This window comes from Zophobas morio, unplaced genomic scaffold, assembly GCF_036711695.1.
Source record: "Zophobas morio isolate AGI-343-1 ecotype UQ-CSIRO unplaced genomic scaffold, CSIRO_AGI_Zmor_V1 ptg000044l, whole genome shotgun sequence".
Lineage (NCBI taxonomy): Eukaryota > Metazoa > Arthropoda > Insecta > Coleoptera > Tenebrionidae > Zophobas > Zophobas morio.
In genome coordinates this window covers 1,958,013-1,982,241 of record NW_026972149.1, presented here as the reverse complement: position 1 = coordinate 1,982,241, position 24,229 = coordinate 1,958,013, and the positions used below count along the sequence as shown (strand labels likewise).

The 24,229-nt window shown below is 34.0% G+C and overlaps 1 protein-coding gene across 3 annotated transcripts; it reads right to left on the bottom strand.

Annotated features, from left to right (window-relative positions):
* Nucleotides 1-9: 9 nt before the first annotated feature.
* Nucleotides 10-6,401, bottom strand: LOC135141185 (tyrosine-protein phosphatase 69D). 3 transcript variants are annotated; one of them, XM_064072031.1, is made up of 11 exons: nt 5,886-6,401; nt 5,644-5,806; nt 4,421-5,594; nt 3,898-4,370; nt 3,613-3,848; nt 2,903-3,152; nt 1,878-2,679; nt 1,682-1,831; nt 1,153-1,635; nt 865-1,098; nt 10-810 (listed from the first exon to the last, which is right to left on the bottom strand). In XM_064072031.1, the coding sequence occupies exons 1-11, from the start codon at nt 5,968-5,970 to the stop codon at nt 742-744; spliced, it is 4,119 nt and encodes a 1,372-aa protein (XP_063928101.1). In that variant the 5' UTR covers nt 5,971-6,401; the 3' UTR covers nt 10-741. The 3 variants fall into 3 exon arrangements, with proteins under 3 accessions (XP_063928101.1, XP_063928099.1, XP_063928100.1); XM_064072029.1 differs by having other exon boundaries at nt 1,878-2,751; nt 5,886-6,400; XM_064072030.1 differs by having other exon boundaries at nt 1,878-2,739; nt 5,886-6,400.
* Nucleotides 6,402-24,229: the final 17,828 nt, after the last annotated feature.

Here is a 24,229-nt window from a genome sequence, read left to right as displayed (position 1 = left end):
ATACTTTCATTGCAGTAGATGCATGTACAGTCTTAATTTTGTTTCCTAAATACAAAGAGCAAATCATTTTAAAATATATACACACAATTTTATGACATACAAATTGACATACACAAGTTAAAGTATTTTTTTTTAGTTTTTACACAGTACATTTAGTAAACAAAAGCACTACAATATTAAGCAGGCTATATCAGTATTATTTTCCTATAATAAAATTTCAAAAATGTGTAAATAAATAAAGTGAGAAGCACAAAATAATATCATTGGTGATGAAATAATCTCCATTTATTGCTCGCGTATAAAAAAAAATGTGTTTGATGTAGTGTGATCGACTTAAGAGGGTTACACAACGTAGAAAATTTGAATTAATAATTACACATTTACGTATAACATAATTATTAATTTAAATATACTCACATGGAAAATTTTCTATGCATAATACAACCCTCTTCGCTTGAGATTGTGTTGTGAGATTAAATGATATATTTGAGCAAAGCTGAGTTCTTAATCTAACTTTGACAATAAAATTAATTATATTTTATAAACGAGACCACCGTAGCAAACTTTGGTTTTTTTTTTGTAAAGTAAAAGTTTTGGTTTTTAACTAGAAACAATTTGATAAAAGATATAAAAACGACTTACAATTGTTCATGTTACTTATAAAAATATCTAAATAGTAAGGTTATCGTGGAATTTTTAAAATGGAATATAAAAACTCATTATGGCACCAAGAATAACATATTATGAGTCACAAAGTCCGTGTAGTTCTGCATAATTTACAATAGCTCGATGTAAGAATTCATACTGCGCCTGTAACATCAATTTGCGTTAATTATTCACAAAACGTCGCAAAATTTTACTTACATATGTACTTATGAGTCCATTTCTCTGCGAACGTAACTTTCTTGTTACTGTAAATACATCAACACGCTTCTCAGTACGTAACTGTTGAACGAGAATGCTCAGTCCTACAAACATAGAACTCCTATCTGAACCCAAATTGCAGTGGACCACCATTGATGGCGAACAATCGTTATGGACTAAATTGGATTGGGCATGATCAACTAACTCTATTAACCCTCGCGTTACTTCAGGTACCTGAAAGTCATAAATTACAGAAATAGTGTCCCCGAAGTCGTTCGTTAACTTTACCTCTCCATCTACCGTCGGCCAACCATGATACTGCAAATGCATAACTCTATGTTCTTCGCAGTCCCTACCCTTAACAAACATCTCGCGCCTTGTATAATACGGACAACTTTCCGCTTGTTCGTACCGAACGTGGATTTGGTCGTAGGTGTTTTCGTCTTCGTCTGGCCAATACCGCGGACATTTGTTTTCGCCCAACTCAGACAGCATAACTATGACACTAATTCCCTGCTCAGAGATCATCCTCCAAAAGTCGTTGATAGTCGATTCTGTCGGATCTTGAGTTATGATAAACGATTCCGTATTGTCATACCCTTCTATGAAGGAGGCATTAATGTACGTGGAATGTTCTTTACCAGATAGAGGAGTTAATATAACCCTGTTTCTATCATATGGAATGACTACGTCCGATCTATTCTTTTCCCTGTTTTCGTCACCTTTCGCTACGGAACAAGATTTGCGATCTTCGAACGCATTAAGTATATTCTAAAAAACGAAAATTATGAAAAGCGCTAAAATGGTACCACCCCACCTCGAATTCTTCTTCTAATTTACATTTCGCTTTGTCTTTATCACACTGTCTTAATTTGTCTACAGTCGTCTTTAATTTGCTCGTCGCAATTTCGGTATCCCCGTATTGCGCGACTTCCATGAGAGCGCGGTATATAAATATGTATTGTTTCTGGAGAGAAAACGTCAAGCTTGGATGAGTATTGGTTTTTACTTACCAAAGACTGAACCAAGAAGTTTCTTTGGTGTCTCAAATCACATATAGTATTGAAAATTGAGACGTGTTCCTCTTCTTTCAGTTGTTGCAACAGACAGTCTAGTGCTACTAAAGTACCCGTTCTACCAACACCTGCACTACAGTGTATAAGAATGCACCCTTTTTCAATGGAGTAGGCTTCATTGACCCGTTTAATAAATTTAATGATACCGTTTGGATGTTCCGGGGCCATAAAGTCTTTCCAAACAAGGTAATGATACTGAGTAATTTGCCTCTCCTCTTTATCTTTACCAGGTGCATTTCTGCAGATCCTAAGTTCTCTTACTATATAATCTGAGTATCTCGTTTCTTGCACGTGAGTAACTGTTATATCACCGAAAGATTTATCACCGTCGCATTTATCAGGCCAATATTTAGCACATTTCGTCTTACTATACTCTTCCAAATTCGTCAACATCAAAATAAGCTCTAAATGCTGTTCCCAAATCATCCTCCAGAAGTCGTTAACAGTAGTATCCATAGGACCTTGGGCACATATAAACTTTTTCCGTTCTTTGTACCCCAATACATAGTTCGCATTGATATAATCCGACCCTGCGATACTGTCAATCTGCGACACTTTCACTCTAGTTTGATCGTAAGCCTTAATATCAGGGTACCGATTCTTATACACGTTTTCTCTAGCATCCGATGATCTTGTTGTTCTATCCGAAAACCTATCCGGTAAAAGTTCGAATTCTTGCTGGAATCCATAATCCGAATCCCTGTGCCGTTCGATATATGCAGAAACGAGTTCCCCCTTGCTAATTGGGCACATATCGGGAGGATTTAGAGATACTAAGCGCTGCCGACCCCGTAGGCTCCTGTACAAATGCCTAAGTCCAATTATTAACAAAAAAATAGATGTACGATAATATAATTTAATTTAAGTAGATTAGGGTTGACACTTTCTGCTGTGTTTTAATTGGATTTGGTCACTGATCACAGCACTTAAGCATTTGTTGCAACCTAATCTAGGAGTATTACCTAAGGGATGTCCTAAAGGTGATTTCCACGGCTTGGGCATGCGCTTGCTTGGTGTAGTGGTGGAGAATACACAACGCTCCTAGTAAGAGAAGAACCAACATCACGATCCCACACAAAATTTGTACCACCAAATTTAGGGTTCCGAGGGTTGCTGTTCTAGGTACTTCGGCATTCTCGGGGCCCGGGTTCATCATTATTAGGTAATTGCTATACGCTGCTATTGTCGATGCTCTGGTGCTGTTCCCATAAACTGAAAATGGACCAGTTCTCGAATTTGTCCAAAGAGAATTCCACGTAAATACGAGTGAAAAAATTAGCGACAACAATGTTTCCGATTGTAGCGCGAATTAGAAAATGTAAATGGTACTTATATCCCATGGAGGTGGGTGCATGAAGGGAGATTGTAGCAATGTTAAAATAATTGGAGGTTTATAGTCGTTTCCGTTCCGTAATAGGTTTACAGATAACAAAAGCGTCGCGTTATTCACCTGCTGGGTTCATTTGTTCTAAAGTGGTTGAGGAAACGACAGCTTTGTGGAGGGACTAGTTAAAACCGCGGCACGATTACGCATGTAAACCATCTTCCCTCCTCCCATTCTACCTCCATGTTGTATTCTTGGAGTTGAAACCATATGTCACACAGGCGCAACCACATAAACAACATCGAATAACTTACAAGGTATACATAAGGAGTGGTTCTAGATACTTACCAACAACTTCTATGAAACCTGTATAGTTACTGTTAATATCAAGAGTACCATCATGAGGTGGTAAAGGATCATATCTCTCCTCTCTTTTAACCCTGTTTGCGGTATCGTTACTATTGTCAAATTTCAGTTCTTTGTAACTTGTATATGGTCTCAATCCAACGCATTCATCACATTGAGTGTTAGACAAATTGTAAACTTGTTCATCTCCTAAGAATACTTCCCCGTGAAAAGCAGAACTACCAAGAAAATTATCATTATGAACACACTATTATCACTATATGTCACCTGGTAAACATTTCTGCGACGTATGCTCCCCCTTTCGGTGTTCTGTGAGCTTCTTGATAAGAAACAATTGACAAGTCTTCAGGAGATGGTAATTCAGCTATCTTTTGTTGGTCTTCCATTCTAACTAAATATATTCTGTAACAACAAATAGGACCATTTCTTTCTGACACTCTAGGAATATGTAACTGGAACAACCATCTCCCTTGTTCTTCAATTTTCGTCCAATTCAACTGGGCCAATTTTTGTTTATCAGGCAACATAGACGGCATTGTACATTGTAATGAAACGGTTTCGCCGTTTTTCTTAGTCCTGGTCACGCCGCAAATTTTTACTGTATAGTTAGTATTGGCAGAAACATTATTAAAACGAGTATTGAAAGTGTTTTCACTGACACTTTTCAATTTTGGGCCCCACGTTGTGTGTTCTACAACACCTTGGTCGTTGATAAAGGTAGCGCTACCTTCTAGGTGAACCTACAACTTAACCATTACCCTTGGTATATCAAACACTCTATTGACATTACATGGTAATACAAAATCATCCCGTGTGGTTTGATTGGTGCTTGCCACGTTATATGCACAAACGAAATTTGACTAATGTTGTCAAAGCGGCATTGTATTGTCGGATTTGACGGTGGTCCAGAAATCCCGTCCATTGTTGTACCATTGACAACGTCAGACGGAGGACCGCAAGTCTGGCTATACTCACTGCATGCCGCAACTTGGAAATTGTAGTTGGTCGCGGGATCCAGCTCGGAAAACATGTGATAATTTTCCTTTGAAACGGGGTGAATGGCATTGAATGAAGAATTGTTTGTTTTTAGATACAAAGTATAATACTGAACGTGATCCTTGAGATCATCAGTTGGAGTACTCCAACTGATTGTAATTGAGCTGACTGTCACACCTGTTACTTTTACTTCAGGTATGAAAACCGGGTCTTCAGAGAGCATGCGCACTGGAGTGCTCGTCGAGTACTGACTCTCGCCCTCTGAATTTTTCGCTTTTATTCTAATAGTGCATTCAGTGTTGTTTTTGAAGATGTCTTTCAAAACGTACGATCTTGCTTTTTCGTCAATTTTATTTTGGAAGAAGATCCAGTTGGAGTCACCTGATAACATATACTGGATTGTGTATTTTAAGTGTTTGGGGTCGTTTCCGTCATTCACGGTCCAGTTTAAGTAGACTTTATTAATTCCTATTGCCTTCACAAAATCAATGGTTATTTGTGGTTTATCCAGTACTAATATAGCCGAGGACGAGTTGACTGTATTGTGACCATTTGAAGCTAAACAAGTGTAAGTAGCGTTGTCCTTTTTGGTGACTTCACTAACAGTTAGTGTTGTATTTTTCAGTGTTTCATTTATGGTTTTGACTGTCCATAAGTCAGATGGGAGAAGTTCATCATCTTTGAACCATTTAATATCTTCAATTGGATATCCTTTAATAACGCAATACAAATCGATGTTTTGGTGTAATTTTGTGTGTATGGGGGGTGATATTTGTACTATTTGTGCAGGTAGTGTAACATTCAATGTTATCTTACAAAAATCCAAAGCAAGTTCGAGTTTGTGGGTACTGTGACACTTATAATCTCCAACATGTTTCAGATCGATATTCACAATATGTAAAATTGAAACTTCTGACTTCTTCCCCGACTTTGTGTTGATGTTCTCACTTTCCATTTCCAGTTTAAAACTAAAACAAGTGTTCCAAACGAGAATTTTCACACTTTTTTACCACTTACCCATTCTCCCCATCTGTAATATTTCTTTCATCGAAAGTCCACAATATAAAACTGTCAACCCACTTCGATTTGCAGATTATCGTCACGTTTTCACCATAAGGCAGTTGAGTCGAATTAAAAGTTAACACTTCAATAGTAACAGCCCTCTCTTCATCCTCTGGATCTAGAATTTTTTTGTTAACATAAAACCCGCCGTGACACACTTCCTATCATTGTTTAACGTAAACACAAAAACCACTCACCGATCGCATTGCAATTAACGTTGTTGTTCCAAAATACACAAACAATTAAAAAAATACCAAAATAATGGGCTTGGCATGAGAACATGGCGCCTTTAATTTTGACTTCAGATCTAACCTTCACACTGCGTTAACAGTATCAGTCACTAGTTTTTTATCGCCGAGTATTAGTGCACTGCATCTTTTTTCTTCTAACACCATAAAATCATAACATTTTCGATTAATATTTTGCCGACATTAGTTTGTTGATGTAGTAGCCATTTTGGATTCAAATGAGAATGACGTGGTTTGATTGGTTACCGGTAGAGGGCTTGACGTCCCGCTACTTCGAATTCGCATGACATAAAAACGAAATGCGCACTTTTTTACATAATTTCCTGTGATAATTTGTGGTTGATCTCACTCTAATTCGTGCACGAACCGTTTTCTTAATTAATTAAAACGTTTCTAGGAAAATGTCTTTAATTTTTATTAATTGAGCTTGATGATACTCCGGAAGTTTGGCACAGAATACAAATTACGACCGCACAAACTGTTCATTTGTTCACTTTTCGTTAATATTATAACGCATTAATTCCGCATAATTAACAAAACTGTCCACAGAAATATCGGTTTATCTACACATTAAAAGAATTACGTCACGTGTGGAAACTGGCTTACCACAGGTCCGCTTGGGAGTGGTTTGTAACTATATATTTTGTAACTTCACACTTCCGGAATATTACAAACAAAAATAAATTATGAAAAACACGTATTTTATATTTTAAAAAATGACACTAAACAAAAATGTAGATATTTTGACAGAAAATTTTACATTTCATTTTTTCCTAAAAATGCTTTGACCAAACGACAGCGTAGCTGTTGAAACACGTCGACAGTTAGTCTAAGGTGTCGTGTTGACACTATAATTTGACTATAAATAAAACAACAAAATTACTACATTCATTTCAGACAGTTATGTTAATTTAAATTATGTTTTAAATAAGTTCATCAACAAAATGTGGTATTTTATTTGACGACATTGATCTGTACAAAGAAGCAATGTTTACAGTCGAATTCGTGGAAAATTTGTTCCCAGAAATTAATCACATTACTGAAAATTTAAACTCTCTGTTAATTTAATAAATTGAATGTCACTTATAGCCTTGTCTCTGTTGACATACAACTTACGGGATTAACTAAGCTTCAAATTAATGAAAGATTCAAGGTAACGTCATGCCGTGGCAAAATTAAACAAAAATTTTTCTCCATCACAGGGCGAAATAACATTTACTTCACTCTGCTAAATCACACTAACCCCAAAAAATCAGCAACGAAAGTTCTTTCCATTTGATAGTGATTATTGTTGTTTGGGTATGGTTTTTCGCGTTAGCAATTAAATTATAACGATTAAAAATTTGGTGGATGCGCCGGGTATATTTTTACATATTTTTTATTAAGTGTTTCTTGGAAACAAATCTGTTTTTGTATTAATTCATAGTTTTATTGAATAAGCACTAATTACACACGAAAAAAGATAATATATCTAACGAACTAAGATGATTCAGCAGGTATGAACCAAAACAATGAATTCGCTATACCGCAACCAGGATATTCGGGACAATTTCGTACGAAACGATTAACCAAAGCAAGTAATGTGTTTATTTTTATTTTATATGTATTTCAGCTTTGACAGTGACATTTTCGTACGAAAGTATTTATGCGGTCATTTCAAATCATAAGCAATTGTACAAATTTGACACAAAAATATTCTATCTCTCTCTAATCTCCTTGAACTAAATATAAATAACTAAAAATGGTCAAAAAGTCATGTTGTAGTAGGTCTTGCATTAAATTTGTCGCATTTTTAACAGACGGATAGGCAACCCACAATACATCCGCATAGTTTGTCAACTATACGTATTGTAGAAACTTGTCAAACAAATCAATGGTTAAACAACTAAACAAATCTTCCAAACAAACTATTATTACGCTTGCGTTCTAATAATAGAAGTGAAAAAATAATAGAGCGACTTTTCAATTTTGATTTAATTGTTGTTTTTGTGGATACGAGTTACTTCAAACCAGTTTAAATTGTTGAATGCTTTCACAACAGATACTCGAACGGATTAAGCATTTAAAATGCGTTGAAATAAGTTTTTTTCTTTTATCACGGTGTGGATGTATTTCGGGAATCCCTAAAAAAATGTAATACCACGGTGCAAACAATATTAAATCCGTGGTAAAATCCGCAATTATTGTTGATGATACCTTTAATTATGTTTTATGGGATTTCTCATAATAAAATAACGTTACGTTTGTCTTTGATATAAACAGATCCGGTGTGGCATACAATTAGAGATACAAGTAGCGTAATGCAAATTATCTCATTGTATATTTAAGCGTATGAATAATAAATTAACGGTAACAATTCAGAGAAATAGTCAAACTTTTAACGTCGCCCTTTAGTAATGTGAGTTACTACGGAGTGTGACTCATTCGCTATTACCACGCCACGCAGCGACCGGCAACCAAATTGCTTTGAATGGAATTTTTTCCATTTCGATAATTAGACTCAGGAAGACATTCCTTCCTATGTTCACAAATTACAACAAAAAGTCGATAAAATTCCATACAGAATACTAAGTAATAATTTCCTATGTTTCCAACTTTTTGCAAATTTGTTCAAACATGACATTTACGTCATCGTAAAAAGCTACAGTTTTTTCTTATAATTGCATTTAATAAATTGCTCGCAATTATCTTTCTCTAGCCACCAAAAGCCTGAGGCCATCACCATCAAAGACGAGAGTGAATCAGGCCGGCATTTCAATCTAGACAAGTTAACTTGAGGTTTACGCTCACTAATCAGGAGGGCCCGACCATTTAAACCACAAAAAATGAGCTAAGCAACCAAAATTATCGTCTGAATCTCTTAAAGAAAAAGAAGATTTCTTATTCATTTCGGCGAGGCCTTCGGTAGCGCATCTCTTCATCTAAATCTTAACCGGAACGTATGGTATTTAGCCAGATAAAAATTGATATAGTGGGTCCAAAAATCTTGAATGCTAAATGGAATCTGTTGATTAATACTGGCATGATTTTGTTCTTTTATTTTATATTTACTCACGTTTAGATTCTGTTAGTAAATACTAACAAAAAAAGTTGACGTGTGAACTTAAGTAGTGGATTTACCAACGATTTCATCTCATTTAGCTCATCAATGCTATATTTATCATTATTTTTTACACTATCAAAACTGTTTTCATAATACGATGAATTAAATTTTAGAGCGTAAGAGGGTACGCAAAAAATGAATTAATTCAAATCCTTTATCGCAAGTAATAATAATGCAAAAAATGCAATCAACAAAAGAATTATGTTGGTACTAGTAACATAGCAAAAATCCCTACCTATATCAAAGATTCACTGTCTGCTTTTCATTATTATTTTTTTGTTGTTATTGATATCTATTTGTTTTTTTCGTTTTTTCTTCAAAATGAAACCAAATTGAAAGCTTTTGTCGCATACTCATACAACTGTTACCTACGTGGTAGCAACTCAGTACTAAAAAAATACACCATTGTATCATACACAGTATGTAAACAACTGTGACGTTTATTGGAATTAATACTACAGTCATATAACTCGAAAGTGTATTGTTCCACACACTTTAAGATGTCATAAAATTGTTTTTATGACTTTTCAATATCGATGTTTTCAGTGTGCGCCAAAATCTGAAACGTGCGCAATGTACAATTTCTGCTTTAGCTTCATTTTTTTTTTTGACTAGAAAACATCAGCCCAGTTTCTTTAAATGGCACTTCTCATTTTGTTACATCTCGCTTGAAAAGGTTAGTAACGAGTAATACCAATATTTTTTTAGTAGAACTTAAATATTGTTACGAGCAGTATATTAACAATAATAAGGTGGTGGTGGTAGTAATAATAATAAGAAGAAGACGCATTTTAATGCAATATTAGTTTTCTTGTCTGTTGTTAAATCAAGGAAAAATTGAATTTTGAATACATTTGACACAAATTAATATACAGGTTGAGACACTTAGCTTAATGTTTCATTAATTATTATTTTTTAAAATAGGGTTATAAGATATATATCTCTTTATATCAAGAATCAATTTATTTTACATCACAACAAAAGGAATACCGTTTTTATTTCTTCTCAGATTTTAAAAATAACCCTATTATGATTTTTTGTGAACCCTTGCACTGCCAAAAAATCAAGACGGTACATCAGAATTTCAAGAATGAACTATAAGAATATTTAGAAAGATACAACATGTTCTATTTACAATAAACTAGGTTGTGCCTCAAAAACAAAACAATTTATTATTATTAATAGATATCGAAGAATGTACTTTTATTGACCCACTCTGTATATACTTTTTGAGGCCTTGTTAATTTGCTGAGTACGTTTACAGTGCTCATGTAAAGTATGACAAGGTTGGTTAACTGAGAAAATTGTTGTTTTTTCAAAAAAGTTTAACCGTTATATAAATATTCCGGTTAGTTTTTGCTGGAAAACCCTGTATAAAACCGCAGGTGTTATTATTATCCAAATAAACAGCGTTAGCAGGTAAATTTTCAAAGTACAGTGTGATGGAAAATTAAAAGATCAAAGTTCCTCTTGAATCGAATGTTATATATATTATCGTGTAATTTCAACTGTAACAACTTTGTTGTTGTTGTTGTTGTTGTCAACGATGAAAACATTGGTTCGTACACTAGTAGACTAGTTTATTCCGGTTAAGAAGATCCGGAAACTATTCTTGTTGGGTCAGGTTGTTGAATATATAACTACAAACGTTGTTCACACACCTTTCCAAATATGTATTTACTTCTCTATAATTTACAACTCCTCCAATGTAGTGTTGACACGTAAGTTGTAATTTACAAAATGAATACTTTCAAAATTTGCTACTTCACAATGACACGAAAAATAATTTTGAGAAAATATTTCAATAAAATGAAACTGTTAAAAATGCATGTCATTATTCACATCAAGAACAAAAGTAATTTTTAGAATTTCTCTGAGTTAGATAATGTTTTCCACGAATTTATACTATGTGTCAACAAATATTCGCGTCTTAAATTACTGTTTATAAATAAAGAATATCATTGTTACGAGAATTCAGTGACCTTGTAATTAATTTTGTGATATACAGAGTGAATCAGCCAAACGTTCGCAAATGGAATATCCGTAATACTTACCTGACCACTTAAAGCGAATTATAGGTAAGTAAGCATCCAGTTTTTCTAAAAACTAGTTCGACAAGTTGGCATCAACTTCAAACAGTTTACGAACGCCATCCCTGACGCAAAAATCAAAAACAAAAAAGTAATTATATAACAAATAAAATAAGTGGCGAAAAATATTTAAAAAATCGGTATAAAACGGTACTTGTGTTGCGTCGGCGGTAACGACCTTGCTTCGTTCTTCACCTTGTCAGTGGCGTGGCAAATATTAAATCTGACTATTAGGCTATCAAAATAGTAATAAATTGGTGTCAATTCCGGGAGCAGTTAGTCCATATATCTATTAAATCCGGTATCACGAAATAGATTTGCCAAAGGCTTTATAGCGACAAGTCTATAGGATTTAGGAAAAACCCGTTCGACGAATAATTATAGAAACTGACTTGTAATTTTGTACAAAAACAGAGAAACATAAGGATTGCGGAACTTGATCTGGTATGCTGGTATGCACATAGCCTCTGGCTTTGTTTATAAACGAATTATTGACCGTACGCATTATTTGATTACTACATCTATTATGTAAAAAGAGGAGGTACCCTGCCATTAATACATATTCTAAGTAGCTTAAGAATAAACGACTTCAACGTTTATTGTGTTCCATCCTTTTTTTTATCACGGTACATTGTGTCATGTCTGAATGTGTAAATAAGATAATGCGAGCTAAATACTCTTTAAGTATGCTGAAACACTACAAGGTCAATGATTTTCCAGTGTAGGTACCTTGATTCATAGTTACAATGGCTTACACCGTTCACATTAATTTTACTAGTTCTCATGAAAAAAAAGAATAGAGGGGAATTAATAAATAAACTTGACTGTATCCTCTTACCTAGCGTTTACTGATTTCACTATAACTAATAAAAATTGAAATGAATGTATAGTGTATGTATAAATGGAATTATGCAACTGGATTATGACTAAATGTGGTGATTTCAATTTCAAAGATTGATCTATTCTCAGAATTAAGAAAACGATTTTCCTTCTAGCTATATAAATCCGAATGCATCAATGTCATAAATGGGATAATAATAAAGTGACTCTCACTATGAAGCAACTTATGACATTTTGACTCATTTATAATTTTGTTTCACCTAAAGGAGTTTAAAATCACGTAATTTTAGAAATTGATACGTATGTTAATATTTTCCTCGTAAAAAAGGTAAAATTGCGTCAGTTGTCAAAAACTAGACTTAGGTTAGAATTACGTCAAGTTTGCTTTTTCAATTTCTGTACTCTACACAAGTCTGGCGAACTTGCAAGCCGCAGTAATTTGATTTTATTGCTTATTTACTACGTGTGAAAGAATGTGATGTCCAGTTAACTATCATTGAAATTTATAACTGTTTAATTTATTGATTAATCGCCACTATTATATATAGAAAATTTAAAATTCTGACCAAGTTGGTTAAAAAGTAGCAGTTTAATGGTTCGTTACCACGTACGTTAAAAATTAACACTTAAGGACATTCTTCTTCTTGACTTTCTTTTATATAGCAGTTTGCGAAGCGGCGCCGTAAAATATTTTGAGTTATGTTTCGTTTCATCCAATGGTTCCGACATGATTTATTTGAAAGTTAATGCTACACCTCGTATAACATATACTGAAAGCACACAGACTTTAACGCTATGTTAATTGCACTGAAATGAGTTTGCAGGCGTTGACTAGTTTTACAGTGTGGCATCATTACAAACTGTATTTTTAGCTAGTAATAACTAAAAAACTCTAGGGAAGTGTAAATACCCTTTCTAGTTATATAAAATACTCCTAAAGCTCATCTCATGCACAATGTATTTCTGTCATGCATGAATATTAACGAGTTCGTCGAAATTGGGTCGTAATTCTGTCAATATCGATTGTGAATTGTTCTAATACTGAGACTAATTCTTAGAAGATATTACCGTTTTTCACCTACGTATCTGAACAGGGTACGTTATGGCGCCATTAACGTAATGCCAATTACCGCCGCCATATGCAAATATGGTGGATGCGCCAGACTAATTAATAATCCAAAGATTTTCACGAAAATTTTATTCACCGTACGTTTGATTCTTAACGACTCACTTCTCCTGCCAATACCTGTTTTTAATGTACAGTGACACGTTAAATTGCGGCGAATTTAAATAATTATTGTTCATAATTGAGAAAAATATTATCATTTTAGATGCACTAGTAAGAAAGAAGTGGACCTGATTTTAAATTCAGACAGCTCAACAAAACAATTAATGATTACACGCTTTTAAATTATACTTTCAAATTTATATTGCTTTAACAGTTACAATTTACACATACATTTTTATTGCTTGAAACTAATATGCTAATTTTCTACTATATCGTCGATTAAAAAAAAAAAGAAATGCATATTTTGTTCGAACAAAACTAATGACAACTGCTGTGTCGAGTTCTAATGTCTTGAACTAGATCAAGGTCACACAAATCTCGGTCGTTTATGAAAAGCACTGTAGGTTGAATGGTCATTGTCACTAGACGTAGTTACCTTTACGGTCGTTAAAGTGGTAGCGCTGAAATGGATGCACGTACAAGAAATAACTATTTATTTGCTATTTTATTAGTTTTCGTAGTACCAACATAATAAATTGATTTAGCTGAGTGCGTAATTGATTTGTTTTCATACTGATGATTGCGTGCTGGAAATCAGGGTTCTTTGGGGAATTATTTTGAGTAATAGAAGAATGTGCTTAATATTGTGAGGGGTCAACGACCTTTCGATTTTTTTCGTATCCAAAACAATTGACACAGGTATTGTTGGAAAGGTAAGGAAATTGGGTTGCGGGAAACTTGTTTCGTTAGTGTTGTTTCCAAGAAAATTTCCACCACGTTGTGTAAAATTTTCCAAAATCGATTTTTGGCGTCACTAATGCGTGTAAAGACGAAGTTTGATCTTAAAGTAATATTTCTGTGATCACAAGGTGTTTTTTAAACAAAAATAAACCCCAATGTTTATATTTTACATCTCTCAATACCCACTCAAATTGCTTTAAACAGACCAACTTATTATTATACAATGAAGTCAAAAGACGCTTTTCTCAAATAGAGCTACACTAGTCGACAAAAGTGGGAATGAGTAATTAAAATTTCACTTTGGATATTGTCGCTTCCAAATTTGCATATATCAAACGTGACATGCTTTTCAACAGTATAGTTTTTAATTTTAATTAAAAGTGAGCAGCAGGGCGCTTAACCCGAATAAAGCCAATTGGTAGCACTGCAGGAGTTCGATTTTTACCTGCATCCTAACCCTTATGAATAACTTATGAACAGGCACTAAAATACGATTTGATAATTATTAAAGCATCCATAAACTGTGTATAATAAAACAAGAATAGAGACTTTTATGCTGACGGTAAAAAGAAGACAACACTGCCAACGAATAACTTGTTCGTTGAACTTTTTAGCTTCTCGTGATCATTGACGTTGTAAAATTTGGGTCACATAAAAAATAACTCCGATGTTTTGATAGTTCTATCAAATATTGAAAGTGGTCGCGTTTATTTGCTCGAACTTCGAATTCGACTATGACATCATCCACTTTTCTAATTGTTTAGAATTCCTTTAGGTAGACTTGTCATTTTTTATTTCCTGCGATAGCTTATTTATGGGGTTGATGACTAAGAAATTTTCGGAAAATTTTAAAAATATCACGCACGTTCGAATCCGGGGAATGCTATCGCTTTTGGTGGTCGAAAGTTCGAAAATACCGTTTGGATGTGCAATGATCTATTATTTGTGCATTGTTATAATGACGCGGTGTACGAAGAAACGACCGCAAGGTGGTCCCCTGGGGTACGCTAACGGCGGTTGAGGATTTTGCGGATTAAGATTTAATAATTCTCTTAAATAGGTGCTAACAGCTAAGCTATTCATGGTAAATTATCGTGATTGTGTGGGCGTGGCGAATTTATATGACATTTTAAGGACCACGGAGTGACAATCCCAGTGCTAAAGAGACCGAGATGACTAATTTATGAAAGAATTCGAATTAAGCTGATAATAGGTCTTTGATATCCGTTAATTTTTCACGTTCTTAAATCAGCGTAAACAATCTCAGGCGATCAATTTTGGTGTCGAAATATTAACCGCCTGAGCTTCAGGAATTAAATAGTTGTTAACATACGGACGTCCATGTAATTTATGATAAGTATCTCCGAATAGAGTTGTCGACGTCTTGTAGGTTTAGATCAGAGTTTTTTTGGTCATCAATACATTGTAATTTACATAGCTTAAATATGAGTTATATTGCGAGTTATAAATAAGTGGAAATATTGAGTTAATTTTAATTTATTGAAATCAGTTCGACGGACAACCTACTCACAATGGAACTTGGCTTTGTGAATCACGAAAATATTCGCATTCGTCAGAATAAGCTTCTGCTTCTATTTTTTAAAGGTTTTCTCGAATATTTTGTTATTTCATAAAATTTTATGAGGAAATATGCGACAGGAATTTTAGAGACAGGCGCCAGTTTTCGTAAATATTTGCCACCCTTTTATATTTATCTCCATAACTAATGATTGTGTAAATGTGGCCACCGAAGAAGTCATCATTAATGTTATTTTAAAACGCAAAAACTTCACGTTGGTCGCTTTTATGCGGAAAAAAAAGCCGAAAGCCGTGCATCTGGTCATCTATTAATGAAGGAATCTCTCAAGCTGTCAAAGTATATTGGTTGCTTTCAAAATTGAGCTAATTGTGGCTTTGCCGAGGATATGCGGTGAAAGAGTGTTTTCAATTTGGTTGCAGCAGCAGCTAACTATCCTTTCACTTGTCGCTGAACGTTTGCATCGCGTTATTTATCAACTCCTTTAAGAATGTGCTTACAGAAAAGCTGCGGCTAAATGTTTGAAAATAAAATAAATAATTCCAAATACTTTCATTTGACGTCACGTTACCTGTAACTAAGGGGTAAAAATACGTTCGTATAATACGTATTGAATAGGTCGTCCTAAAAATATAGAAAACACTAAAAATAAAGGATCTGTGTTTTATTTTCACAGTTTAAAATGTTATGAATGAAAACGTGTTTCAACTTAGACATATGAATCACATTGCCGTAAGCGTAACTTGGAGCTTCCAGAATAAAGTCGAAATAAAGGCGAAACTGTTTACTCGCTAGTCATATAAACGTTGACTTTGTAGCTAAACAACTAAAGCAATAAATAGAAGACACATATTCTAAATTGCTCTCGTACCACAATCGATACATTACTGAACTATATCCGTTCCATGATGCCACACATTCCTAAGCCGAACCATTTTTAGAAATCTTTGTTGTTTCACTTTTATCCCAGCACTTCCGTTGCTCCAGCGATACCAAAGCCGAAAACGAAGACATGTTTGTCTATGCGTCTACCTTGATCTGACGAAACCTGCCGACTTTTTTCCACTCATATCATGTACGTACTTCAACACACAACTACGTAGAGCTTTTTCGTTAGAGTATTTCTGTTCACGAAACCTCTAATCGATTGCGAAACAAATTCCAAATGGTTTAGATCGAAAGGGAAGAGTGGTAAGTGCATCAAGATAAACAGTGAAGATGAAGATGATGACAGTTCCAAAGTAAATCAAAATCAGTTAGCGCGTTACTGGAATTCTGGACTTACTCACACTTGAAATAATACTCACCTCCGACATTTAATCGCCTTAAATTTCGCTTTACGTGTCGTTCTATAGCGTAAATAGTTTACATTTTTAGGCAGACACGACTTTTGCGAAAAAGCTGTTTTCCACCAGGTTGCTCAGTTTTCTAAAGCTTATTAAGCAACCTGAAGCGCCACGGGGCAAGAATTAGCTTTATACCGTCGTAATCTAATTTTGACCATGACTCAACTCAACCAAAATTTTTCCTTGCAGTAACAAATAACTTCACATTCAGACATACTATCAACATTGTTCATTTTTGCCAAAATTTCCCTTCGGCACTAAAAATTACTGGACAAAACAGGACGTAAAGTTTCGCTTGCAATTATACCACGACTAAGCAATATTCATAACAGAATCGGAAAAATGATTGTGGTCGTAGATGGCCCGAAGCGAGATGATTCTGAGAGGAAGGTGCTAAAAATGGGTTGTGAGTCTTGTAACAGCTTCTTTAACTCAATTATGTGTTTCTAAGTCGAATGTTTCTAGAAAAAGACATCCAGGTAGATGTAGGAAAAACTGCTGCTACGTGTTTATGCGAAGACAGTTTTAATTAACATTATTTGCATGACTGAAGAAATTCTTTACACAGAAGCGGTTCGGGTGGCATGATGTCTCGCAAGCATCCTTTTCTGGCCACAAGCTTTTCACATACGTCGATTGATTCGGCTATAATTTCTGTTTCAGACTACCGTGCGACTGGTTAGCGGTCACGGCTGAAAATAAAAAGGTAACGACAATTGCTCACCGCTAGTAAGAAAATGCGTTGACAAATCCCGAGGTATTCTAGATGGTCTTCACCATGCTTGGTACTGATGGGACCCTTGTCAGAGTTATTTCGCACTTGAAATTCTGTTGTTATGGTTTTGTTCACACTTTTACAAGTTTCTTTGGATCATTCGTGTAAAGTGTGAATATCATGGGTATCAACAATGATCCTTGCGACACCATTATTATTTTCTTTTCAGGCGGGTATTTCTTAGTGTTTTTAGAGTTGTTTTTGTTATGCTACACAAACGTGATGCGTTTATCCAAATAAATAAGGTGTATTTGGACGAACGTGGTATTTTTTAATTTACAGCGTTGCAATATACATTCCGGTAGCGTGCTTTTTTTCTGTTATAAAAAGCTGCAACTGTTAGCGGTGTTTACGAACGTTTCTACGTAGAGTGGTTAGAAGCTTTGCAGGTTTGTTTACAGCGTAAAATTAGTCATGTTTCAATAATTATACGTAGAAGCTGAACCGCGTACTTAAACTTGTACTTAGTCACTGAAAATTTTACATAAGCAACGAATCCGCCGTGTGAATTATTTAATTTAGTAGAAACGAACACCCAATTAGATTTAATAAAAGCCATTAAACCCAATTTCTGCATAGACTGTACGTAAGGTCCATTTCCATGGCATTAATTGCAATGGGAGCGACTGGAATTCCAGGGAATAAAAGCGATGTCGACATAAATTGCCGCTTCTTACAGTTTTCTACCTGGAAATATTAATCGGTTAGTTCTCGGGAAAAATTAACAATTTACCTTGAATCCCGTAAGGGATAAAGTGGAAATGCGGTAATCTAATTCAGCGATCATTCCCAATTGGGCAGGTGAACAGTGACCTATAAAATGACGCATGCTTTGCTGTTATTACGTAATTAATTGTATTGACATCATGTGGAAGGGTAGTCGTGCGGTGCGACGTAAAATCAAGGGACGTCTATTAAAAACGTTGATTTTTATTTATACGTATTTACGCCAGTGGCACAATTGGCACAATTTAATTATGTCGGAACATGTCCAGGATGTTAATTATTTAGCTGATTATCACCGAAGGAAAAAGAAATTAAGCACACCGAGACGAACAAATTTTACGCGTATGCTTAAATTAAAACTGAAATCTGTGTTATATATTTTCAATATGGCCAATTATTTTTAATTAAACGTAACATTTTTTATATTTCTTTTGATTGGTGATGTAATGAAGTAATGTTTATTTATAAAGATGAAGACACAGGTTAAGAACTTTGCAGAATTCGATTTTGGATCAGTACAGAATATTAAAAATACTTCTTTACTTTATGTTTACCGCACCCGTTTTCTGAATAGTTTGAACATCCTTTAGTTCTTTTTTTCATATAAGTACCATATTTTTGTTGCCAATTAGTGTGAATATTTTCGCACAGAAAATACCGTTTTGCGCCAATAATCTGAAAATGTTTATAATAATTAACCTTCACACAAAAATGTTAATAACACAAAACAAAAAAATATGATAAATCCTCGTCTTCACGATGTTTTGCAACAACGGAGTACAAAGGTAAAATACCCTGTAATGGTTTACATGTTAATCACGGAAAGTCCAACTTTTGACAGATATTACAAAAATCATCATAATTAACTAACTGTGGTTTAATTATACAAAAACAGAGTAAATCGTATGCACGATATCCAAAAAACCAACAAACAAACAAAGCTGTTAATCAATCAAAAACGATATACATCCGACGTCTCGCATAACTAACCTTTAAAACTAGCATTTGTACCTCAACTTAACCACTAAAAAGTATTTATTATCTCCACTCGAGCGAAATTTGTAAACCAAATGGCTATTCCGGAACGAATAACGATTGCAATTTCTGTCAATTAGTTGTAAATGCTGCTACCAATTACAGATTTTGTTTTTGCCGGTTTTTCAGACGTAATCAAGATAAGTCAAAACGGTAAGACCAGTGTATCTTCTTAGTTAGTAACGACCATTTGTGGAAAAAATCAAATTAATGTCTGTCAACTCCTGACAACTATGTCTGCTCGTGTATACATACTTAAAAATAACGACCAAAACGTTGGCCACATTTTCAAATAATTAAATACGTGATGTCACGAAAATTGTTTGTCTTGGTCATGCCAGTATTATTATAATTGTTATTATTTACTATTGGTTATTTTTGTTCTATGAAGATGACAGCGTAGCTGGCGAAACGCGTCACTAGTTTGTTGAATTTTTTGAAGTGATCTCATTTTTGTAGATATATTTTTATTTCTAATGTCAAAATAAAGTCGGTTAATTATTTTGGATTCATTCTGATACCATGTTATTTTTTTTTTATGAAAATAATGGGTTCAATGTGGTTTTAAGAAAAAATTGATTATGTATTCTTAATGTTGTTGGTGGTAATAAAGTTCATACGTTCGCGGAAGAAATATGACTCGGTGTAATAACTTCCTAGAGCAAAAATTAAACTTAAAACAATCTCTAGCCAAAGTCTAAAAAGAAGGGACTTAATTGACACGTAAAAATGTTAATGGATATTTCTTTTTAGAAAAATGACGGAGTATGTGACATAACAGCTATTTGCAGTACTTTTATTTGAAAAAATGTGTCACCAAAGATGACAAAATTTGTATGCGTGTCAATTTGATTTATCGATTACTTAAAAATAAAAAAATCTGATTAATTCTGTGTGATTTCACTTCCCCTCATTAGAAAGCCACGTCAATAATTTAACGTAGTTGTAAAGGCTGCATATCACATTACAAAAAATTATAAATTAAACAACCATCTCATTTGGCGAGAAGCATCTTTTACTCACTAAACTATCATCAATAACTTAGCGTCTCAAAAATAGTGAACACAGTTTATGGTAATGCGTATATTTTATGCATGCTTAAAGCAGTTTTATTAATGGTGTCATAAATGATTTTATAAAATAAATATGATTCAATCCGCCTAATTATTTTTTGAACGTTACGATTTAGCAATCGATTGTGACTAAACAATTCCAATAATTTACTTCCGCGATCCGGTGGAAGTGAAAGTTATCATCATTGAATGAATGAGAGAACAAAATTGATTGTGATTTTAGCAAGTTGACGTTGTAGATCCGTGATCACATTTTACACGTGATATAATTCAGAATTAACCGTTCGCTGTTGGATCAGATCGATTTATTTTTTCTTCATTACTGATCTGTTGCAATGACGACAATGAAAAATCCAATAAAATTACTTTTCCCGCAGTGTTTCCGTAACCAATTTAACAATAAAAAACGTAACAGGGGACACTGTTACACAAAACCGCACAAAAAACCAACATCTAACAAAAGATTTATACGTACGAGCTCTCGAAATATCGATATATATCTTGTTTGACGTCTATAATTTAGAGCAGATGGCTATAAAAATCGTAACGCTCATTTTAAAGATATTTCCGTTTAGTTCTTGTAAGAACCAGCCACTATGAGTAATTATTTCTTGAAAAAGTGTAACAGACGCGGATGGATAGCAGGGGATGTCCCAAAGACGTCCGGGTCAGATATTAACGACCTGAGTCACTAAAGAATCGATACAATAGATACTGTTTTAGCACAAGGTGACAACAAATGTCAAAAATGACAGTAACGATCACTAAATATTTTTTTATTTCGTTCACGTGGAACGACGAACAACACTAAGTAAATGACTTAAGTCTGTATAGAGTTGTATTATAAATAAAGATTACTTATACAAGAGATATAAATTAATCGAAACATAGTAGTATGACAACTTTGCACTACTGTCATTGCTTAATAAACTTTTAATAATCCAATACTTCCGCGAATCCTAGCTACGTTTATCATTTTCTATCTTAAGAATCTATCTAGGTGTTATGGTATTTTTCATAAGAGTTATTCATATTGTATTATTATACAACCACATTACATGACAGGAACAAAATATAATTAATTTGTTTAGCTCGGAACCGGCTTTTGTCACTTCTTTAAACAGTTTTTTTCGAGTCGTTCGGCCTATTACTAAGCATCTCGTAACACGTTTTTGTGCAGATTATTGAATCAATAAACTTAGTTTTCTTTAAAAATCACAAATGAGTCAGTGATGAAGATTAATAGCAGATTTTTTCCAAACGATTTGTGTCAAATCAAATTCTAACTAGTCGAGAATTGTTTAAATTACTACTTTATTTGCAGTCTCATAAATCATTTTGTAAATAAATATATGCTTCTTACACTGTATTATGTCGATGTGTTAACAGCGTGTCAATCATGTTACATAAATATTGAGTTCTGTTTCAGTGTTAATATAAAACACCAGTGAGATGCATTCATGAGTCAAAAGTGTTCGAAGAAGCAAAGACGTTGCCGTTTTTTAAAATCTTAAACCCCAACAATTACCTCATCAGGCTGTTTTTTTGTTACGTTTGTCAAAACTTGTAAAAATAAACTTGTAACAATGTCGCTGTAAAATGCATTTTCAAGTCGACTGAAAAAAAAATGATCGCAGTGGACTACGAAAATAGTTTACTACACAAATTTTGTTGTTGTTTATACTAAGGTTAAACAACTACAACCTCATGTCATTTATATTTAGATACATTTTAACATGTGTCGTGTGTATCTCGTATCTCTCTTACACAATTTTTACTTCCTGTCTGTCTGTCTGTCCGTCTGTCTGTCTGCCGTCCCGGATTTTTATTAGACATATAATCTCCGAAAGTACTGGGCCGATTGTTGTCAAATTTTGTATTTATATTAGGTATATCATCTAGATGGTAAAACACTAACCAAAATTTGCCTGATCATCCCCACCAATAATGTGATGACGTCACTTCAAATTTGCACATAGTAAATGGGTTTTAAATTGTATGAAATAACATAGTCCTATACATGTAGTTTACGACTCCGTATTGAGTTTTTACCTGAAATGTCCAGATTTTTGGAAAAAAAAATCAAAATTATAAAACAACATTTTGCAATTTAATTTTGAATGTGCAAAATCGATTGCTTTGAAATCTTGGAGATTTTAAAGTTGATATGTGTCCTTGCACAAAGTTGTGTAAAGAAAAAACTCAACTCGAAAATGCTATATATGTTTCATTGTACGTCAGGAGCGAGGGAAGTTCTGCCGAAGCAACTCTCGACCAATTTTATTGCTAATGAACTTTCCGCGTACACTTATTAAATCACATTCAGGCCGTTGAAATGTTTGAAATTGTTTCGTAGCATCTTACTTCTTTCCCAACTTACGGAAGACCATTTTAAACACAAAGTGTGTGTTTAGTACTAAAACCTGAAATAATAAAAACGATAGTCGCTGTAGGTACCCATTTAATCATGCGCCGGCCATAAATAAACTTCGACCCTAATAGTTTTTCCGTAAATATTTCTGATGATCTGGATATCGTTCACTTGATGTAAAATTAAATTTGAAACCTAGTTTAAGCCTACACTTAAATGCAACTTATACGTTGGATGCGTGTAAAAATAATGCTCTTGGTCTACGAACGTTGCTGTTTTATTTGATTATAATTTTAAAAATAAACGCTAAAATATTTGCACAAAATCGGCCGCTTATGTAAAGTCAGAGTGATAATATGTTAGAAAAGTCTAACACGATAATAAAATAACTGTCAAACCTAGGTCAAAATTTATCAAGCTGTGTTGTAATTATAGCAATAACTCCTGATACTGCTTTAATTACAGTCATTATCTTGAAGAAAAATATGATATTTTAAATAGTTATATTAACCGACGTAAAGTAAACATAAAATGTGTAACGATGCCAATAAAAGTATGTCTTATACACGAATATCTTTTTATTAGATAAACACACAGAGCTTTATTCTTGCCACTTTTTAACAATACAAATTCGTGTACGTATTATTAACATAATGCTGTAAATGTCTTGCGGTTTTTAACATCACTCATAACAATATTTACAACGCAAACTGCCTAAACATTTATGCTTGAAACTTTATCGTTTTCAAGGAAAGGAGATCCCAATTTTTTCCTATTCGTTTCATGTGCAATTATAAAGAATAATCGCTCGTTTTCGGTGATTTGATGATGATTTTAACGACTAAAGTTTGCCGATTTAAATACATCGTGGGTGTCAAATCACGTTTTGTTGTCTTTAACCGTTCAAAAGGTGATGATTTCACTACGGACTGTCGTTTGTTAAAAATCTAACTCCTCCTAGAGGAACAATAGAAATTAATAGATTCTCGTGACAAAAACTACAGTTACCATTTTAAAAACCAACTGTAAATCTAGTTTTGTTTTGTTTAAAGGAACAACAATATTTTGCTAAAATTTAGGCCACAAAGTAAACATATAGCAGAGGTCAGGGAAAGCACAGGTTTGATGGAAAATAGTTTAACTCGAACTCGGTTAGATTCGAGTAGTGGTTTGAGCGTCGACGAGGTGCAGCTGCCAAGTCTAGTTTTTAGAATCTCCGCACCCTTTTCGTTATGTCGTCAGTAATAGCAATTATAATAAAACAGTGTAGCAAAAAAAACCTACGTAGGTTACATATCGAAATAAAAAATACTTAGTTATTAATAAGAATACGAATTCCGGTGTGAGAGGGACACGCATTCAACGGTGTGACTTTATTGATGCAGTGACCTTATACGCACGTAGGAATCTGGCTGATAACCAGTCTCA

Coding starts and splice junctions, on each gene's coding strand:
- LOC135141185 (XM_064072029.1), bottom strand. CDS start 5,970: ATGTTCTCATGCCAAGCCCATTATTTTGGTATTTTTTTAATTGTTTGT. Junction 3,849..3,897: donor GTCGCAGAAATGTTTACCAG/GTGACATATAGT, acceptor TTTTCTTGGTAG/TTCTGCTTTTCACGGGGAAG. Junction 1,832..1,877: donor ACTTCTTGGTTCAGTCTTTG/GTAAGTAAAAAC, acceptor TTTTCTCTCCAG/AAACAATACATATTTATATA.